General features: G+C 26.0%; 1 protein-coding gene across 2 annotated transcripts in view; it reads left to right on the top strand.

Annotated features, from left to right (window-relative positions):
* Positions 1-16019, top strand: part of LOC136970484 (tumor protein p53-inducible nuclear protein 1-like) — a 31460-nt gene extending 15441 nt beyond the window's left edge. The window contains exons 4-5 of one of the 2 annotated variants that reach the window (XR_010879989.1): positions 8630-8707; positions 15779-15916. Coding sequence is in view for 1 of the 2 variants with exons in the window: in XM_067264932.1 (XP_067121033.1) it covers positions 15779-15966 (188 nt within the window). In the remaining variant the exon portion in view is untranslated. Of the gene's footprint in view, positions 1-8629; positions 8708-15778 lie in introns of both variants that reach the window. The other variant, XM_067264932.1, reaches the window with a different exon arrangement.
* Positions 16020-23300: the final 7281 nt, after the last annotated feature.

The raw sequence follows: 23300 nt of genomic DNA, 5'->3' as shown, positions 1-23300 counted from the left end.
TTATGTGTCCTTATAGCATCATTTTCTCCACAAATGTCTCTTTCAATGATGTTAGAGGGATGAAATCTGGTTTCCTTTCTCTCTAGGTCTGTCTTGAATCTGGATTTAGAGCCTAAATCTGAAATTAACTTGAAAACTAGCCCATTAGACAGAACTTCACTTCTAACTGAATTTTTATTTTCCTGGTTGTTATAATAATATTGGAAAGTATTGTAATAAATATGACCCTCTGGAGTTTTTGCAAATCTTGACATTTTGAAATCCCAAACCCATAAAAGTAAAAAGAAAAAAATGCCAAAAAGATTTCCTGTGTGCGCATGCTTGCATGTGTCATCTACCCCATCCTGAGATATTTAATGAAATAAAGATTAAGAAACAAAGTTTGGCATGGTAACTTGTATGTAAGAGGCATTGATGTTATTAAATTTTGATGATTGGGTCAAGGGGTGGAGAAAGAGGTGAATCATGTGTCATATCTCAAGTGAGGTCAGATTTAATGAAAATTTACTCATTGTTGGCATTTACAATATTTTTAAAAACTCATTTATACCCTCAAAATGAAGCCATTTTTGCCTTTTATAATAATTTAACAAAAAAATAACTTTTATATTATTATCTCATAACAGCTGGTGCCACACACAATTTTATTTTAAAGCAATACCAGTCAAAATAAATACAGGGTGGAAAAGAAAGTCACTTAATACCCTTGCTACAGAATATTGAATGCACCCAAAGTTAATTTGCTCATGTCAGGGACACATTAGACCAAGAGGGAAACAGATTGATGTGTGTTACATGCATTGCTGCCATCTTGATGGCAGCCATATTGAATGCAACTCTGAAACTGTAAATGGGAAGGGGGTCATATGACACATCATTTAGGGTTAAAATTTCACAAGGAATTGATTACTGAAAGATTTTATTGACCTACCTCTAACGGTTAGAGTTATGCACGTTACATGATGTGCTCAATGTAGGTACATTCTTTGGATTACATTCTATATTCTGTAGCAGGAGTGCTAAGTGACTTTCTTTTCCACCCTGTACTAGGACGACTTTGTCATATCACTATAGAATTGAGGAGGAGCTGGAAAGAAAGAAGTGATCCTTGCACTTGTTAGGCGCAGAAGAGTTGATTGTTGTACCTATATATGTGGTTGGGGTATTTGACACCAGGGACAAACTTAAATATGGTGTCTTTTGATAAGCTTTTCATTAGTCTGTTACAAATTTAAAAATTATAAAATCACTTTTTTTAATATAATGCATATTTTATTTCCTAATATAATTTTTCATACTTGTGTGTGACAGTTTTCTATGAATTTATTAGTTTGTCCATGTAATAATTTTGGAAATTTTATGCCCATCATCTTGGGCATAAAAATTCTTGGCCTTCTGGGCATGTTCCCCCTCTGCCTTTCCACAACCCTGCTTGTACCTGCCAGCCACTGGAGAGGCAATCTTTGTAGCTGCCAGCTATGGGAGATGTCATCCTTGCACTTGCTGAAATGGAGAGGTGATCCAAGAACAAAGTAATCACCATTAATTGCTTTATTCTTGTATTTTGTATGTTCTATTTTCTGTTAGGCACACAAAATGCTGTTTTTTATTTTTATCCCCTAAATTCTGTTAGGCATGCTCAATCACATCAAGGGGCACAGACAGCATCACTGACTCCACTGTATATCTAAAACAAAGTACTCCTATTTTTTACATTTAAATGGATTTTCATTATATTTTTGGATTCTTCATCTTAATAAATGGAAAATGGCAAAGTTTTATCAAACTCCATCCATCAATTTTTGAGATCAAATGCAATATTGTAAGTCACATAGAAGAGGCTTTGCTAACACACTGCCTCAATAAAAAAAGCTAAATAAAAATATGTATCTAGTAGATTCTAGATTTTGTCCAAGGAAATTTTTCTAAAAAGCTGGGGTGAAGTCTTGAGGGATGTAACTTTTGGTGAATGGAATCTAAAAGAGCATATTGCAAACTTTTCTGGTGAAATTCGAAAAGTTATGCTGGATTTTTTTTTAATGCTTGTTAAGTTATATTTTGTTTGACAGCATTATGATTTATATTTAAGAGTAATTGCATTATGTAATAACAATATTGAAACTTGTGAATATTTGTCTTTAAAGAAAGTTTCTATCAACTTTCTGATATTTTTGTTATAAAAAGTATGCTGTATACGTTAATTAATTTGAGATATTGCCAAATGAATCTGCTGGATTATATCAGGCCATAATATGGCTACTATTTAATAATTAAATAATAAATAATTTTGTCTAAAGCTAGGTGGTTAGGTGTCCACCTCTAGGCCAATTTAGCAAAATCTGCATGATATAATCTGGCAGTGTGTTTTGTCATGATAAAAAAATGGGTCAATGGATGTTTATATTTGAGATATTGTTTTGTGTTGGTGATCTCTATGATGGCATCTTTAATTTCTAGACTTATTACACTGTCATCAGACACAAGACCAGCTTCACTATATCAAATAGTATGCATTTCAGACTTAGTCGCTCTTTGGCTTTTTTACAACTATTTAAAGATAATGGCAGTTTAACTTACTTGTTTTTAACATTGCTAGTTTAGATACTAATACAGTGGTTCTCAACTTTTCTGAGGCCGCAGAACACCATTCATATAATTTTTATTACACGGAGCAATAGCATCAATACATTCAAAAATTGATAAGTAATTCCATGTTTACTATTCTCAGGAAACAATGAAGCAATAAACTAATAAAGTTTTATATATTGAATAAAATAGAAACATGGAATTATCTACAAATATAGCAATGGGAATAAATTTTAATAAAAACTTTAAAGTCTTTTCTTTTATGGAACACTGGTTAAGAACCACTGTACTAATGTAACTTACATTTTCTGCAAAATTGACATATTTACAACTTCAGATTCTACAAAGGAATTTGACATTTGGCAATAATCGGTTACAATTCTAGTCATTAAGTATTCACTAAAAACATCAATAAGATGTCAACAATTTGAATACATAAATATCAGAAAAAAAGGTTGTAAATTTACATTTAAAAGTGTTGGAACAGTGTTTAGAACAATGTAAGATATGATTAAAACAATAAAGTAATATATACCATCACAAGCTTGGCCAACTGTTATAACTATGACATATAAGAGACACTTAAAATAATGAAGTGATACACATCGCTTCTAAATTAATACCTTTTTTCTCCCTTCTCATTTGTATTTATACACTCCTCCTTTCCCCTGCATCCCTCTTGACAGATATTCACACCATGATTTGTGTATTTTTTGGTCAGAATTATTATTCATAATTTTTTATTTTTTATTATTTCTAAGTGTTTATGCCATCTTTTTTCCCTATGTTAAATTCTTTCTTAACTATTTTAACAGTATCTTTTATTATTTCACAACCTTCTTTTTTACAATGCATGGCTACAGCTGAGTTATTATTACTTTTAATAGCAGAAATGTGTTCCTTAAAATGGATTTTCAATTCTCTCCCTGTTTCTCCTGTATAAAATTTAGGTGTGCTACAGCTACGTTCTATTTTATATATAACATTTTTCTTTTCCCATATATTGGACTCACTTGTGTTATTTATATTATGTACTGTACATTTATTTCCCTTGTTAGACTATTGTTTTGTTTGGGTACTAAGATTAGTCCTTGTTTTCTTAATTTATTTTTTAATCTTTCAAAAATGTTCCTTTTGTATTTAATTTTTAAAAAATTTATAAGATATATGATCTTTTGGCTGTTTCTGTATATTATCTTTCCTGTTATTAATCTAATTTGTGATCACTTGTTTACTATTGATATAATTTACTGTAACCATTCATTAAATACATAAAAATAATAAAATTCAAGAAATTATTAAAATCTGTTTCATTTGTGGTTCTTTGCATATAAAAAACATGCAAAGAACCACAGGTGTACAGGTGTACTTTGATGTAAAATGTATAACACTATCTATTGAGCAAGGTTTTTTATAGCCTATTTTTTAAATATTATTTTGTTTTTAAAACTGTAAACTAAAACATTTGAGAAAGGTAACTGATTATTTTTTTTCAGATTCCAGATCAAATTTAATGGCTTCATCTATTTGGTTTACTTGCTCTAAAATTTGATTTGCATGTATTATATTATCATCAGTATATGTATTATATTATTATATTTTGATATTTATGTATTCAAATTGTTGACATTTTATTGGTGTTTTTAGTGAATACTTAATGAATAGAATTGTAACTGATTATTGCAAAATTTTAAAATTCCTTTGTATGATTTGAAATAGTAAATATGTCAGTTTTGCAGAAAATGTAAATTATGTTAATATCTAAACTAGCAGTTGTTAATGGTGGTTTAACTTAACTCGTTTTTATCTTTAAATAGTTGTAAAAAAGCCGAGGAGAGACTGTAAGTCCAAAATGCATACTATTGAAAATAAATTGATATATTGAGGCTGGTCTTGTGTCTGATAAGTATAATAAGTCTAGAAATTAAAGATGCCATCATAGAGCTTACCAACACATTTTTAAACTAGACAAGAAATGTGTTATAGTAGATATTGTTTTATCAGGCATTAATTAAAATTAATTGTTTTAGTTTCATTAATTATATTTGAAAAATTATTAATATCCAATCTTAGTTACAAGAATTTTTATTGAAATTTTTTTAATTGAGATTGAATATTCTTTTTATTATAATGAATGAAAACTTCCATATAGTAGTCTCTATTAGCCTCTAATAGTAGTCTCTATCTGATAGTAGTTTCTATTAGCAACAAGTCAATTATTGTTTAAATATCATTATAAACATATGAAACATTGTTTCTTCAGAAAAATTATTATAAATATTGACATATAAATTAAAAATTCAGAATAACCTAATTTTTTTTTTTTACATATGCATATGTGAAAATAAACTGAACATGCAGATTTTCTGTTGTATATAAGTATGTTCATGTATTGAAAGTCATAGGACTTTTAAGAAATGGAAGGCCTAAAAGAAGACAAATATAAAGATTGAAAACAATGCTATCTACAGCTGGAGAAATTAGAAGGAAAAGGGTTAAAATTATTGAAACAAAACATAAGCAGCTAATTGATGCCTCTGTTGGTAAGATGGGCCACTCTCTCCATAAACTTGGTTAAAAGATCAAATTAATTAACTCACATACATGTGCATGAAATATTGAGAGAAAGAATTTTTTCATCCAAGTATATGTGAAGCAGTTACAAAATAAAAATGTTGTTGTGATGACTGAGCAAGAGATTTGTAGCCCAAACAACCTGTTGTTATGGATGATGAAATGTCTTACTTTACACTAGATGGTTCCTAATGTGCAGGAAATAAAAAGTTTTAGTGTGAAAAAGGAAAGGTGATTATGCCATAAGTGAAGTTCAAACATCATGCAAAGTTTCTGATAAAGGTTTTGATATGGGTAGTATAGTATAGCCATAAGCCCTTACTGGCAGTCTCAGGCTTTCATTGCACTGTCAAAATGTAGCATTAACACAGAAGTATACCAGAGTGCATCAAGAAAAGACTAGTCCAATTCTTGTTGAAGCACTATCCAAATGGCAATTGTGTGTTTTGGCCAGATATGTCAATGTCAAGATATGATTACTGTCTTTGAGCAACATGGGATACAGTGTATTCTTTGTGCAAGAATGTACCTAATTGACGTAGACATCAAGCAAATAGTTTTAGTAGCAGTTAAAGCAGGAAGTGTATGATGGAAAGTGGCAGGCCAATCCCACTACAGAACTTTGCAAAATAATTAAGAACAAGCTCTGCTAATTTATGACTGAGGTCTTTTAGAACTTAATGAAATGTATGAAAAGAAAAATTTGAAAGGAACAGATCATGGAATAGATTTAAATTTGTTAAATTGACTGACTGTTCAAATGTGTTTTCTTTTTAATTTATTTTATGTGCATTGTTCATTTTGTACACCACAACTTCCAGAGTAAATTCATTTTCACATTCTAGATTTTTAGTTTACACATCTTTTTATACGAGCACCATATTTTTTGAAAGAAATTTTGTTTTCATTAATAACACACTTATTCAATTCAGAAATTAAAATTTGGATTATCAGTATATAATATAATTAGTTTTACTGTTATTTTACAAAATTTACTATGTTAATTTTGAAATATTACATTAGATATCACTCTCAAATTAGTATAAAATCAATAATTTAGTCACATTTGAACTTAATATCAAAGTAATAAATTAACGTAAAAAATAATTTGAAGTACAGTACATATACTTTCAAGTATGTGAAAAAAGACAGAGATGAAACTCAGTTTGAAAAATCAGTTAAATCAAGAATTTACTCTTTTGGCCCTGCAAGATAAAAAGATGTATTTTTATGTCTGTGTGTATGAGGTGATTAGTGCTTTCCTGTTATGGAGTTTCTAGAAGCAAGATGTCTTAGAGATATTGTTGTGAAAAATCTAAGTGCAGACAATAGAGAAAATTTCTATAATTTAAATCATCACATTATCAATTTTGATATCTTTTATTAGACAAATAAAGATAAATTATTGCTTCATTTTCCTTAAATTAAAATCTAAAAATAATTTAGCCTTTTTTTTTCTTAATTCTTAATAGAAAACATTGTATCTTCTGTCTTTCTTTTTGCAATATTTACATTTTGAATTTACATTTTGAATACAATTGTTGTCAGCAAATCAAAGTATGAAAATAACTCTATGTGAAATATTGAGTGTTTTTCCTTCATCTCGTCACTTAGTTTAAAAAAATTTCATATTATTATTAACTTTTTTTAATCCAAGTTACTCTTTTTGCATATGTAGATGTAAGTAAACTGTAAAATAAAATATTCTAACTAGACTTTTCTTTTCTGGAATGATCAATGTAAAAACATTACTTGTACTGGAGAAGTGGCAGAGTTAATCCATCAAAGTTTCTTTATCATTTGTATACACTGGGATTTGTTTTTGACTTAGAGACCTCTGTCTAGTGCTGTGTAGACTTGAATATGCAATTAAGATGTTTATTTGCTATTCCAATTGTAATCTTTGGTTTTGCTCACTAAAATTTTGCAAACATGACAGAAACAAAGTCTATCAAGAGTTTGAAAATCTATTTGAATGAGCAAATAGAGTTAAATAAGTGCTTTGATTACAATGTTACTTTAACTGGACTGCTGTTACTTCTGAATCCAATTGACTGAAGCATACTCTGAGCAATTATTTACTGTGACATCATCACAATGCCAGGCTGCAATTTGTAATCATATTTTTAATTTATTTAATTTAAAATATATACTCTCCATCTCAAATTAATAGTGGCTTGCCCCTGTATGTCATACTTTTCCTTTAACAACAGAATTGTGCCAGTCATCTATCTAACATCTTTCAGGGGTAAAGTTTTGAATTGAAATAACATGATTTTTTCGGTTTGCATCGGAAGTTTGCATATAGTTAATTGGGGCTTTCTGCCCTTAAGGTTTCCATATGTGGTCTCGTCTTTCATCTATCTAACTTAGTTCTAGAGATTAAGGAAAGACGGATAGACAGTGAGACATATCGATGACAGTAGGAATTTATAGGTGTATAATTTTTTCAAATTACAGCCCAATAATGTCTCAGTAATGCTATATAGAGACTGAGAGCAAATGTAGCTGAAAAGGCTACAATTTGCTAGATACATTTCTAGTTTACAATGTATGCAAACTAGAAACTATTTTTTTATGAATATTAGTGTTTTTTATTTTCTTTTAGTGGCCAATCTACTGTTAATTAATGATAAAGAATAAAAAAACAATAAATAATGAGGATTGTTATAAATTTGTCATTCACTTTTTAATTTATATTTATTTTAATACGTATAGAAGTTCATTTTAAATTATCTATTTTAAGTAATTTTTATTTTTTGTAATGATGATCCAGAATATATGCTTTAATTAAACTAGTTTGTGTAAATTCTAATACCAAACTTATTTGATATTTTTAACTGATGATGGTGTATTTTATTACATTCATTAAATATGTTTTTATGATTAAGTGACTTGAGTTTAAATAGAACACACAAGTTGTGATTATTTTATATTACAGATAGCTAAAATGTTAATATAATTATTAGTTGTATTTTATGGCTGTAATTTTCTGCAACCTGTGCAATCTTATTTGATTTGTTTTATTGTACTTTTATATTAACATTGAGATATGAGAGAAACTTTTATACCTGTATTTGTATACTCTTTAATTTGTCCATTATAGTTTTTCAGTCTCAGTAGATTTCTGTTTGAATGCCATTTAACTTTTTACTTATTATTTTTTACTTAAAAATAATTCATTTTTTATAATAGCCATTGCTTACACTAAACATCATTAGTAATTTTTGTTTAAAAAATTACTATTAAATATCTAAGTAAAATAATTTCACTGGTTAAATTTTATCAAACAAAACTCATTTATATGTATTTTAATAAGCTTTTACATTATAATATTGGGTCTTTCTTGTGATATTTACTTTTTTTTTATTTTTTTAATGAAAGCATGCTCTTTATTAATTAACCTATTTATATTTTCAAAATTGCATGATAATATAGCTCAAATATGTAATTTCTTATTTTATTGCAGCACAAATTCATTTATGATAGTCATCAGTTTATATATTCTTGGTTATTTGCCAAAATGATTAATTTCTTCTTCTTCAAGGTATTTATATTTTATATTCTTAAAATAATTTTTTTATATTTTATATTTAATAAAAACAATATCCGTAAATAGAATTATGTTGCATTGTAATTGTAACAAACAATTTATTATCGTTTTTATCAAAATTGTTTTTTCTTTCTTTCTGTTTTTTTTCTGTGTGTGTTCTTTTTTGTTTTTGTCATTTTCTTCTTCTATTTTGTGATATTATCTGCATTATCTTTTGTAGCTTTGTATTGTATTTGTACATACTGTCAAATTACAACACACACACACATATATATATATATATATTTATATATATATGCATATATCTTTATTGGAAGATCTTAAGCATTGTCCTTCAAATAAGGAAGATTTTTTATCGGAAATAATAATTATTGAAAAAACAAAGCTTGTATTTTTCTCATGTTATTAAAATTTTATAATATAACATTATAAAATATTGTCATATATATTTGCTATCATTTTCACAAACACTTAATATTGAATAACTGATGATTACATCAACTCTATATTTTCATAATTATAAAATTAAAATATATATCCAACACATTTTATATGGAGTATTGGTAATTATTGGTAAATATTTTTAAAGCTTTTTTGCTTTGTCTTCAGACTGTTGCTTCAAAATTGTTGTTTGCAACACCCGACAAAGAAAAAGATTGACAAATGTAATGTAAAAACTGGTTTAATTATTAACCCTTTTTGACAGTTGGACATTTCTGCATATTTCATGACTTTTGTTTAATAATTTTTCTGAATTTTGTTAAAATACAGTATTTAAATAAAAATCTTTACTGCTATTTCATAAACATGTTGATTTTGTTAGGAGTACTGATTCCATTTGTGGGTATTAAACAATTCTGTTTAATACTGTACTGATATAAAGCAGATACTGGTAATTAGACTGTACTGATAATTGAATGAATTGTCTTTCATTCATTGTATATGTACCCTGTATTTCAATACTCTAATATTCAGTGTTAATACATAACTCTATGTGAAATTTTTGAATATTGTAATTCATATGGTATATTGCACAGGATATATAGTATTATTAGAATTCTTTATTAATTTATTTTTGTTTACTTTTATGTATTGAACTTATAGCAGGATTCAGTAGGTATACCTATTACAATTCTGTGTGTCAATTTTTTCATAACCCCCAGCTAGGTGATCACCTCATTTTATGTGGCCAGAAACTTTACTATGAAGGTAGCACATAAGTGGTGTTTTAGTGTAATTGAAGTAAGAGTGCTGCAAACATTTATATATATAATTTGCTTATTATTTCTGAAAACATATCAGATTTATTTATTGGGTTGTTCGGAAAGTAATTTCGTTTTTCCATAGAAAAATAAACGCAATATTCTTATAACAAATAAATATTTTATTGAATTATATATTGACCATTTTGGTCAAATACCTGTTGTCATTGTTTCTGGTAGTAGCATGATTTCACATTAATAAAAATTTTGATCGTTGTTTACAAAAAACTGATTCAAGTGATTTTTGACATTGTCATTTCAAGTAAATGTCTTACAGTTAAAAAAAATTTGTATAGACCAGAACAAGTAATAATCCGAGTGTGCCCGATCTGGCGAATATGGTTGGTATGATAAAACATCCCATCTAAGCTATAAGTTTCTGATGAGTTACCAAACTTGTGTGAAGTTTGGCAATATCATGGTAAAACACTACACTTTGTTTGTTGATATTACTCAATTTGTTTACTCAATGGCAGTACACTTTCGAATCAATTGTTAAATTGTCTGGTAAAAGCTCAAAAAAAAATTTCTTTAAAATCTAACCATAGAGAGCATCTCTCGTTAATAACATGTGGAACCCATATATCGAGCTATGAAACGAAACCAATTCGTTTTAAGTAATAATAAACGGTTCAATTTAACAGATTTAATCTCTTAGTGATTTCACGTGTTGTTATATGGAGGATTGCTTCAATCAGTACCTTTTATTTTGTTTTCATTGGCTTCAAATGGCCATCCAGAATGTGGTGTATCTTTGATATTAAAATTGCCAGAATGCAATTTTGTAAACCAATTTTGGCACTGTCTTTCTCTCAACACATCTTCTCCAAACATGTACCACAATTTTTTTCTTGTTTGAACAGCATTTTGATTTTTTAGTTATAAAATAGCAAAATATGCTGAAAATGATGTTTTCAATTTTCCATATTTGATAGGTCACCGAAAAAAAACAATTGTACAGAATCAAACAAAATTTTTTACAAATAAGCCTTAAAATGTCAGCTGTCAGAGTATATAATGAAAATGTGGTTTAAAATAAAATTGGCTGGTAAAAATACATCTAATTCCTCTAGTAATAAAAAAACAAAATTACTTTCTGAACAACCCAATAAAATGTTTGAGAAGTAGTTGGTCCTATTGAGCCATTCTTTAGTTAGTTTGAATATATTAAAGAAACAAAATAATTTTTTATAGAATTATAAGAATGAATTCCATTGTATTTTATTTCATCATATTTGTGTGATTCTTATCTTTATTTATTCAAACATGCTCAAACTATAAACAAAACAGATTTTCTTCAAGACTAATCAAAATTTGAAAAATATTTTAATTGTTTGTGCTATTTCTTAGTCTTTATTTTTTATTATAATGTTGTTTGGCTATATTAGTTATGTATTATAAGAATAATTATTGTTTTTGTGAAAATGTTGTTGATGTATATTTATTTTATAAATAATGTTATAAATTTTTTTTAACTCCTCCCTCCTGTGGGAATTAATGGAGCCTTTTTCCCATGGTCATTATGGGCTTTACCAGGTTCACAGTCTGCTTATCCAGGTGGTAAAGGAAGGGACATACGTGAGACAGATCATCCTGAATAATTGCTATGCTGACCAGACTTGTACCCGAGTCCCCAAAGCAGCAGACTGTTGTCTTTTAAATGCTTTAACCAAAAAAATTTTAATAGATTTCCAATTTTATGTAAATCTGTTTGTTCTTAGTCTGACAACATGATAAAATTAAAAACTATTATTATTGTAAAAAAGCTTAATTTTCTCACAGGAAACATTTTAATACTAAATTTATGTTTTCATGTTAATAAATAATAATAATTATTGTTGTTATTAAAATTTAATCTTGAGAGGTTTGACTGTCATCAAATTTAAAATCCATTTTATGTAAAATAGATTGAAATTTATAACTTAGATTAGTACTTGATAATTTATAAAAATAAATTTATAATAGATATGGAATTGAAAAAGTGATATATAGCAGTTAATTTTTTATCTTCTTTTTATAGTTAAAACATAAGATAAAAGCTGAGTCACCAGAAATTAGCATTGACTTCATATTGCATCATCTAACATAAGTTTCCTCTTATGTGTCTCACATTAAGAACTCTTAATACTCTTACATACTTTGTGGTGTAATAATTATTAAAACAAAAATAGTATTTTATTACAATTGTATAATTTACAACATCTGATGCAATAGCAGTAAAATCTTTGTGGTGTAATATAATATTATCTGTTATCTGTAAATTCATTAATACTAAATAAACTGTTGATAATTATGTCATAGTAATATCAACAGTTTATTCAATATTAATGAAGCCTACAAAAAACAGATAAATCTTTGTGATGTAATATAATACAGTTGACTCCGCTTAAGTTGACACCCCAATGGGAAGTGGAAATGTGTCGAGTTATCCCGATGTGTCAACTAAAGCGAAGTTGGAAAAAAAACCACAAAACTACAATTAATAAAATACAGTAGTGCTTTATACAGTAACATAGACTTACAAAACATTGTGTCCTCCATTTACAATTATTCTGTAGATGATAAACTGAAAAATTCGTTTAGTGTTGTTTGTTTTGAGCACTTAACTGTCTCAACTTTCTTTTTCAATGAACATGAATGCCTTGAAAACATCATCTTTGCAATTGTCACTTGTTGACAAGTAACGTCTAAGGATTCTTAATGCCTCTGGCATAAGAAAATGCAAAATTGGATTCTGGTGTGATGTTGATGTAGATTGTATATTTTCTTTTTGTTTATCTGTTATTATTTTATACATAAAAATACATTAAATGTTAAGGCAATTTTATTAATATGTATATATATTAATAATATTAATGTATTATTATATTATTAAATATATTAATTATATATTAATAGATAAATCGACTCCCCCTCCTGAAAAAAATGAGTTTGCACCACACGTATGGAGTGAATTCATTTTTTCAGAAGGGGTGTCGACTTATTGGAGTGTGCGACAGCAAAAGCATGTCGACCTATCCAGTGGTGTCGAGTTAAACGATGTCGAGTAAACTGGAGTTTTTTAACATTAATGCCCATGTAAGTTGGCCGGGACCACAGAAAACTGACTACTTAAGTAAAGATTAAGAAACAAAATTTGGCATGATGGCTTGTATATGAGGAGCATTGATGCTATTAAATTTTGGTAGTGAAAGGTCGAGAGGGTGGAGATATAGAGGGGTGTCATGTGTTATGTCTTGACAGAGGTCAGACTTAATGAAGATATTATTCGTTATTAACATTTACACTTTTTTATTCTTTTGCTTAATAATGTAAAAGTTTTTTTAAACAAAAACTCATAATAGCTGGGAAAGTTATGCAACTCTTATTGCTAGATTTTTTGTACTGTATGTTCTGTTAGAGAACATTCAAAAACTTTGAAGTAAGGATGTTCACGTCTTTTCATCTATGTCATCTACTGTATCTCTGGAAAGAAGTGAAAGTAATGTGGCTAGTAAATATAGTATATTTACTGATCATTCAATTAGAATAATAAAATTGATGGTATAAGAATGGAAACATTAAAATTCATTGTGTGATAATGAATTTTAATGTTTCCAAATGTGTTATAAGTTATATAGTGCTCCTAAGACATGGAAAAGTGAAGAGAATTGAATACAATTAATAACCTTCTAGGTGATCCTGTTTCTTCTGATAATGAAGTATGATGTAGCAATACCATGGGTACTATCTTAAGTGGATTTGACTGTATTAAAAAGCAGATATATGTAGAAATATATATTTAATTTTGTAAATATATATTTCTTATGTGTTTCCTGTCAAAAAATAAAAATTAAGCATTTTGTTTATGTAATTTAAATTAAGGTAAACACAAATGCCTGTAGTGTTACTTTGTTTCAAAATTTCTAACACTATAGTTTAGAGTCAAAAGGCAGTTTAGTCTGTTCAAATATAGTTATTTTAATTAGTATATTTGATTGTGATGTTTTCATGCTTGGCCAAATGTTGTGTAATCTTAATATAGTGAAACAGTATTCAAAATATATATCATTAAATTCTGATTACATTTTGTAAATTTGCAGAATTTGGCACATTATTGCTCCAAGTTCATATGTTGAAAGTACATGTTTGTGTGTTTCTTTTAACATTTTGAAATTTATGAAAGTGTAAAATTTTAATACATAATCTTGTTTTCTTTATTGTAGATGAAAAATATTTGATTTATTGAATTTTGAACAATTTTTTGATGACGACTAAAAATTAAAACATAATTTGAGTTAAGGAAAAAAGTTTTTAGCTAGCTTCACAGAAAAAAATATGTATAAAATAATTTTAACTTGTAACATTTCTAATAAACCATAACTTTTAAAAACTTTATCTTCATCATGATATGATAGAATATATAACATTTATTTTTTAAAATCAATATATGGATAGTTTCATTCTTTAAATAGCATTTGATAATTATATTCTAATAATCAAATTATAAATGATTTAAAAAAAATCTTTTCACTAGCCAGCTATAAGCTAACAAGAATCTAACTATATACAAATCTAACAAGATCTTTAGAATATATTCTTCTTGCCAAGATTCAGTTTTAGTTATCACCTGCATGAAGTGTATGTTGTGTATGAAAAACTTTTTTTCATTGGTAACTGATTTTTACTGATGTAATTTCCATCAAATGACATATAAATAGCTATAACCAATTACATTGTAACATCTGAATTTTTAAATAGAATTCCAAATAGATTTTGCTGATTTTGTTTTTTGAAATTTTGCCTGATGATGGCCATTTAATACAACTGAAAAAGTTTGCAATTTAAAGGTACTGCTGGAAAGGTTGTGTGTATTTGTGATGTCTTGTAATTCCAGTTTTAGTTTTACAGTGGAACCTTGCTTAACGAGCATAATTCGTTCCAGAATCGTACTAATGCGAAACAATTTTTCTCATATAAATTAATGTAAAATACAATAATGCATTCCATGCCGAAAAAAATACTCAAATATTTTATGTATAACATTTATTTGAAGAAAATTATACAATATATATTGTTAAGGAGCGTGAATCATCATCGTCTTTTTTTCTAGCACAGAATGGACCAACCTGGAATGCAAATTCGATTTGCAGAAAAGAAAAATGTCACAGATAATATGTCTGATAAACATGCCAAACAATATGCCAAATTCTTGGGCTATGTAAAGGCTATAATTAGGTATTAGACATTGATTAATTTGACTAGAGGTAGGCAGTTATGCTGTCATCTTGTATTAAATTTTAAATTAATAATTATAAATTATTAATTTTTAACATTTTAAAATTTAATTTGGAATTGATCATTAAATTTAATGAGATGGCAGCATAACTGCCTACCTCTAGTCAAATTAATTAATTTCTAATATTTAGTTATAGCCTTTACATAGCCCAAGAATTTGGCATATCGTTTGGCATACTTATTATATAACAGGCTATGACTGTTGTGTTCATACATATTACTTATAAACATCAAGTTTGGAAAAATGTGTGATCACAAGCGACAATAAGATGCTAGTAGAATGGGACTTTCCCTCTCCAGGTCACTCGTTCTACGAAACATCACTTGTTAAGCAAGTCATTTTTTAACAATTTGTTTTGCTCGTTATGCGAGGTGCTTGTTAAGCAAGGTTCCACTGTACTTTATTGATTTTAAAAATATCTTCTTAATTGAAACATTTTTTGCTTTTGATAAAAATATGTAAATATTTTTAAATTACTTTTATATTTAATAATAAATATTACAAGTTACAAATAATTCTTTGCAGATTTAATTGAAAATATTGAGAATTTCAATCCCGGACAACAAGCTAAATGGATAAGAGAACAGAAACAACTTCAACGATCATTTTTAAATCGCATAAATCGTGTTCATCATTACCAAACCAGTCCAAAGCATCCTCGTCGCAAAGATCGAAGATTAAAACACTCAGGAATAAATAATCATAACTATTGATTTGAAATCTTCTGTGATATTATGTATGTTGTATTAAAGAGAATTGCTGATGATGTATGTTACTATTTTCATTTTTTTTTTTTTTTTTTTAATTTAGTCAAATGTCAATCCTTATGCTTTTCATTGATTGTAGATTACTCACATGTATGTATCATACACATTACCAGTGATAAACAAAATTTGATGTTTATTCATCCATACAATAATGATTAGAATATTAATTAACATTTTATAATTTGTAGTAAACATATATATTTTTATATATCATTATTGAAAGATGGTGCTGTATTTATTTAACACAAATATATGAAATGGTATTTAAATCTTAACTAAATTTATAGTTAAGTTTGGCATTAGTTTAGAATTATTTTTGCATTTAATAAGTGTTTGTATTTTCTTTCATCTCTTAATTTCAAAATGTGTATTCTTATTTTGTGTTTGCCCTATTTGATACCATTTATATTTTCATTTTATACCAGTTTTCACTTTTTTGTGGACCACTTAAAATATCTATCATCATTATTCCTTTTCAATTCAATTTCAGTTTAGAATTCAATATTGATCTCATTTAATTTGTGATTTTTGTTTATGAAAGTTTCCTTTGAAAATTGTTCATAAATTCATGTTACAGTATATCCAAATCATAACGTTTAAATGTAAATCTAATAATGTATTTAAATGTGATAATTTGCCAAAAATATATAGATATATATATTTCATTTATATAAACAGAAAATTAATCAGTATTAAAATATTTTTCATAATTGTTCTCTTCATATTAAATATAAGGAAAGTTATACTTGATAACATTAGAATGTATATTAGCTTAGACTTTTACATTTTACATTGTTATTTTTATAAAAATGATAAATTTGTTTATTATGAACACCCGAAAATTTTAAAATTTTGTAATTAGCATGCCACCAATATATAATAGGAAATTATATAATTAATAACATAAAACTTGCCATCTGAAAATATCTATCTGTATATACAGCTTTTGATATCAGAAGGAAAAGATTTAAGCATTAAACATTTAGACATAGCTTTGATGATCATTTTTAGAAAAATACTATTGGTTTGGTTTATTTAAATATAATTTTAAAAAATCTTGTATATTTATGTTTGATTTTTATTCTTTAAAAAATTTGGAATTTTAAAAATAAACAAGTTACATATGAATATGAGATTTCATGCAATAATCCTTTTATTCTACAAGGAAATTATTCTGTGTTTAGTCATATTAATTATGTAGCTATCAACAAATATTTGTTATAGATTGCTAGTTCAGATTAGTATAATAGTTAATTTAAAAGCCATTTATCTTTAATTATATTTTCTTTAACTCCATCATGTGTTTAATAATTATAAAGACTGGCTGAATTTGAACTGATTTTTGTGTTTTTAATGTAAAGCATGCTTATGAAGCCTGTAGCTTCACATATAGATTCATGTCAAATTAGAACGTTTCTGCAGATTGTTAAGCTAAATGACAGGTGATAACTTTTTAAACTTTTATCTTAGTATAAACTAATGAAAATCTTCTGATTTCACGTAATTTTTTTTTTTTTTATAATTTTGACAGTTAATGATTGTTTTGGAATTAAATTAAAACCCAAGTAAGTGTATTTTATAGTTTAGAAAATTAACAAATGATCATTAAGTATAACAGTTGATTTTGTGTCAATTTGTTGGGATGTCAATCTTTATAATATTTAATGTTTAATCTTTATATTTTTAATGTGAACAAAAAAGAAATTCAACAATTTTTAGAAATTTATAAAGTTAATTCAGTATACATTTCAGTATTCTGGTAGAATAAGTGTAGATTTGTATATTTATAGTAATATGCTATTGATTATACATTTTAATTAATCAAAGAATTTGATATATTACTAAATCATATTACTATAAATAAAATTACTTTTTGATAGATAAGAATATTTCAAATACATTTTCCATCTAGAAAAATCGATCATTATCCATTCTCATTTATTTATATTTTAAACGAAGCATTAAAATGATTGTGTATTTTTAAATATAAGTACTTACAGAGAATCAAAGATCCTTCGTAAATAACTAATTATCAAATAATAATTTAAATTTTGAACATTTAAATTTATTTCTGATTTATATTTTTGATTATTTGTATTAATGATTTTCCACTTAGCAAAAATTAATGTTTTTAATTCCATATTTTTTATTCAACATATAATCCTTTTTATTTATATTCAATTTGTAGAATTTTTGCACTTTTTTACATATTTTTATTCTATGTACTTAGCATTGCAAATTTTTGAAATTTCAAATTGATGATATTTGGTATTGGATATATTAATTCTTCTGTATTTTTAATTAAAAAGTAACTTTTATATAGATTTAAAAAAATTATCATTTTGCTAATTTCAAATTAGAAATTTTATTTTATTCAGCATTTTTCTTTTTAATTATGTACTTTTAAACACATAATTGGAAACGTAAATGCAGTAGTATTTAAAACAGACTTTTCATTGTTGAGGAATTCTTAATTTGTTAAAATTAAAAAAACTTTACTTATTATTATTACTATTTTTATATAAATCCATTAATAGCAAGTTAATATTAGAAGAATTATTATCTTCAAAAATTTTTATTTTAAATTGAAGGTTCTATTCAATCATATAAAATAAAATATTACATTATATGTCTTAGCTCACTTTATAAATAATTTGCACATTGTTAGTATTAAATATTTCCACTGAGCAACAATTGTTTACTTTCTAATTTTTTTTTTTTGTCTTAATTAGTATATTTTCAATATATGTGTAATCTTACTTTTTATTAAAGTAGGTAAAGTCTTAGAGAAGTTCAAAAATATCATAAGTTCCATTATTCAAACTCCAGTGTATAAAATTGGAAATTAAGAACTATTCAACTATCTTGTCAGTTTAATTTTCATTAACATACGTTATCATTTTATTTGGAATTTTATTATTTGAAAATCTGAAATAGTTTTAATTAGAAATTTCAATAGAATTCAATCTATTGATATATAATAGAATCTAGTATGGATTAAACCACAAAACTGTTATAATATTGTAGTACAGTAGAGCGTCGTTAATTGGAACGTCGGTAATTGAAATGGCCGGAAATTGGAACGATTTTCAGTCAGACTGTGTCGTGCTGAATCGAACGTTTTTGATACTAGATTTACTTCTAAAGTATAATTTTCATGTTTTTTATATTCTTCGATATATTTATTTTGTTTGTACAAAATGCAGAAATAATTTTTAACGATACGATAGCCTCGATTATTATTATAAAAATTTTCGTTAGGCTTAAAATCGACGAAAATTCAAAAGGAAGCGATACGCAACGGAGAAAAATTTGAACATCGGACAGGTTAATATATTTTTTCGTACAAAGTCGGAAATTGGAACAAATGACTAATTGGAACAACCCCAGTCCCCAATTGACGCCAATTTTCGACGCTCTACTGTATATATTTATTTGCTTTCAAAATGTATTGGTCAGTCCAAAATGATGATCTTTCTGCAAAAAAGTTTTTCTTAGAAAATCAACTAGAAAGAATTTAAACTTTACTAGTGTTAATTGTATTGAGATTAAACACAAGTCTTTGTTGGATTATTAATCTAATTTCTGTTAAATATTGTCTTACTAAAAGAAATTAAGTAATTTTATTAGGCTGATTTCATTAATAGGTTCTAAGTTCTCAATTTCTTCCTTTTGATGAGTTTTCTTCTGGTCCTTCTTTGGTTTCATACAAACACCTGCTTCTTCCTCTTTCTCTTTTGGTTTTACACTTTTCATCTTAGAAAAAGTACATTAATCTTCCTAAGATGGAAAGTGTAAAATCAAAGAGAAAGAGGAAGAGAGCAGGTGTTTGAAGAAGCTCTTAGTATTTATTTAAAATAGCTCAGGTTTATTTTGTTTAATTGGAAAAGAACAACTAATATTAATAATTATTTTTAATAGATTAATAATTATTATAGTATAATATAAAACAAGACCAAATAATTTTTGATTCTTTGCAATTTTATATATTCAAAATAACATGTTAAATACATCAGGGTTTCTTAATTATAAATTTTGAATGCAATAAAATCTTCAGAACTATATAACATGAATGTAAAAACTCAGTTCTTTATGTTTTCCCCTTACACATATCAAAATGTATTATCTCATATAATTTTGAAACTGAATATTCTGCTTATCAAGAGCAGAATATTCAGTTTCAAAGATAATGTCAAATAATAATTTTTACAAATATCTGTAGAACATAGAAACAGTGATGATAAATAATTGATTAATATTAAAGTAAAGATATGTTTTTAAAGATCTTATTTGAGATTCTAATTTAATTAATACAAGCTATAATTTATAAATTAATGAACATTCTAAATGAAGGCCTCATCAGTTTATTATTATTGTTTACTCCATTATAAAATAGTTAAGAACCAATGAATGTGTCTTCCTGTAAATACACAGTAATGAAAGTCTTGTACTGTACATAATGAATTCTTTAGGTATAGAGATTGCTAGTTTCAGATTTATTTTTGATTTTTTTTTTTAATATTAAAAAAAAATTATTTGGTTAAAATAATTTTTTCAATTCATTTCTAGGAAAATTATAAACCGTGTATTTTTGAACAATAGGTATTTTTATTTTTAATGGATTTATTTTCTGTGCCATATAATATAATGTATTCATTATATTCGAGTTTATTCTGTAACTGTAAAATTCATATTGAAAGTATAGAAATAAGAAGGAAAAAATTTTTTAATAGATATTAATTCTAAATAACTGCATATTTTGTAAAATGATGTTTTTTTTCATACTTTCAACTCTCCACTATCTTAATTAAGAAGTTATTGAATACATTTTTTAAAAGTAATTTTAAGGTTTGTTTTCCTACAAAACATTTAATTGCTTTAAAAAATTGTTGAATAACAAAAAGATGTTAATTCAAAATTATTGTTAAAGACAATTATTAATAAAATATTTTATATTACTAATAATTTTCTTACAAATATCTAATTACAATTATTAGTTTGTTTGAGATGTATTTGTAATTACTGGAAAGGTTTCATGTCGAATTGTAACCAAAATAAAACCAAATATCATTTCACCATGTTGAAGCTTTAGACTTCCACAATATTACAATTGCAGTATTTTTATTATTAAAATTTGTATTAAGATGTTTCAGTGCAATAATAATCAAACAATTGCTTAAGATAATACTGTTTTTTTTTTTTTTTAGTATTTATTAATTTAATTAAGATGATGTTAATCATTATTCCAAAAAAAACTGTTTGTTTCTTGATTTATAATACATACCTAAAAATATTTCTGTTGTAATGAAGCAGTTTTCATAAACTGTGTATCAGCATGTAGATCAAAATATATTTTCTTCTTAAAGGGCATTGTACTGTAATTATTAATCCTATTTTAATATTTGTTATATATTTTTAATTGGAAATTTTATTAAATGAATAGGAATCCCGAAAAGTATTGTTAAAACAAATTCAGTACTATTGTTTATTTTTAATAAACAGTCATCTTAAAGTTGTTATAATTATGGAATGTTATGTGTGAAAAATGATGTTATGGTATTTTGAATACTTGTGCTTTTAGAATAAATGATTTGTTTGACATTAGCATACTGTATATTAATAAGATAAAATGTATTTTAATACAGTATGGTTTCTTAATTCTAGATCATTTTTAATGTGATAATTTTTTACTTTAGAAATTTGTACACAAGAAATTGTAGCAATCAATATATTTACAGATAATGTGACTGAATTTATTATTAAATTTTAATACAGAAATATTACTTTATTAAAATTTTATAGATGAAAAATATAAAAGTGCCTATAATATAAATATCTGGAATATCAAAACCATACTATATAATGTATACGTGATGATTGATTATAAATGAAAAACTTCACTTGAGAAGCACATTTTGTATTTCTTTAAATAAACAATTTTTTTAAAAAAATTGTTTTGTTTACTGTGTTATTAAAACATTTCTATAATGGGAAATGTCAAATAAAAGTGAAATTTATTATATACAGTTAAAAAAAATCATGTACATATTTCAAATCATAATAGTATCAAGATGAAAATACTCTGCTTTCGATTCTAGTCATAAAAAATACATAATAATTGTTCATCTTACTAGCTTTTGTCAGTGAATCTAGTCTTTATTACACATTTTCCATCTGTTTATTTATTAAACATTGTTTCATTCATTTATAAAAAATTACCAGAATATTGTAGTATTTGAATGTTGTAAATATTGAAAATTCATTTCAATACTGACTATATTTAATAACTATTCAAAATTATAAATATAATTATATATAATTGCAAATATTAAAATTCAGATTGAAAAAGTTTATTTACTTTCAATTTAAATTGATATTTCCTAATTAATTAATTATTAAAACACCACCGAATGCTGAGATGGATAAAAAGAAAAATAAATGCTTTTTTCAGAGATTTGAATTATTAGTTGCAATAAGATAAATATTTGTGTTTCTAATTTAAGAACTCTAGATGTAATGAGTTTTTATTTTTGATCTCTCAAAAATACACTGATATGAAATATCATTCTATTATTATTTACAAATATTTTAGTAATACAAAAAGTGTACAGTACATTTATAAGAATAAAACAACATAATTCATTTTTATAATTTATTTGAATCTAGACAAAGACATTCTTTACTCTTTATGCACTTGCATATGGAAAAATTATTAGCTACTGCCCAGAAATTATATAGATTAGATTGTTTTGTCTATTCATTTAAGTCAGTGTTTCTCAACCTCTAACGAATCGTTGCCCCCTTTGATAAAACCGTTACATAGTATCGCCCCTTCAATAAAACAGTTACGTAGTATCGCCCTCTTCGTTTCGAAAAAAATTTTGTCAATTGGCTAATCAGGACCCCCAAATATAATTCCTGCTATGTGACAGAAAAGGGTTAAAAGTGGAAGGAAGAAGGATTATAGGAATGCTGTTTGTTTAATTATTGTACGATATAATGAATAAAATATCTAATTATTATTAATATAATGTTTTACTATATTGCCCCCAGAAAATTGTTTTTCGCCCCCCAATATGGAAAAATCGCCCACCTGAGGGTGATATTACCCCTGTTGAGAAACACTGATTTAAGCAAATGTTTTGATAGTGTAAATTTTGAAATTGTTAATAAAAGTTTTTGTTTTATAAAATATTTTTCCTGTTCAGATTGTTTTTAATGAATAGACGATAAAAATTTGATTCAATTCAATTATAAAAATTATATACTGACAAATTTGA

The sequence above is a fragment of the Centruroides vittatus genome, unplaced genomic scaffold (assembly GCF_030686945.1).
Source record: "Centruroides vittatus isolate TY-2023 unplaced genomic scaffold, ASM3068694v2 contig_199, whole genome shotgun sequence".
Classification (NCBI taxonomy): domain Eukaryota; kingdom Metazoa; phylum Arthropoda; class Arachnida; order Scorpiones; family Buthidae; genus Centruroides; species Centruroides vittatus.
This window is presented reverse-complemented; position numbering and strand designations above follow the sequence as displayed.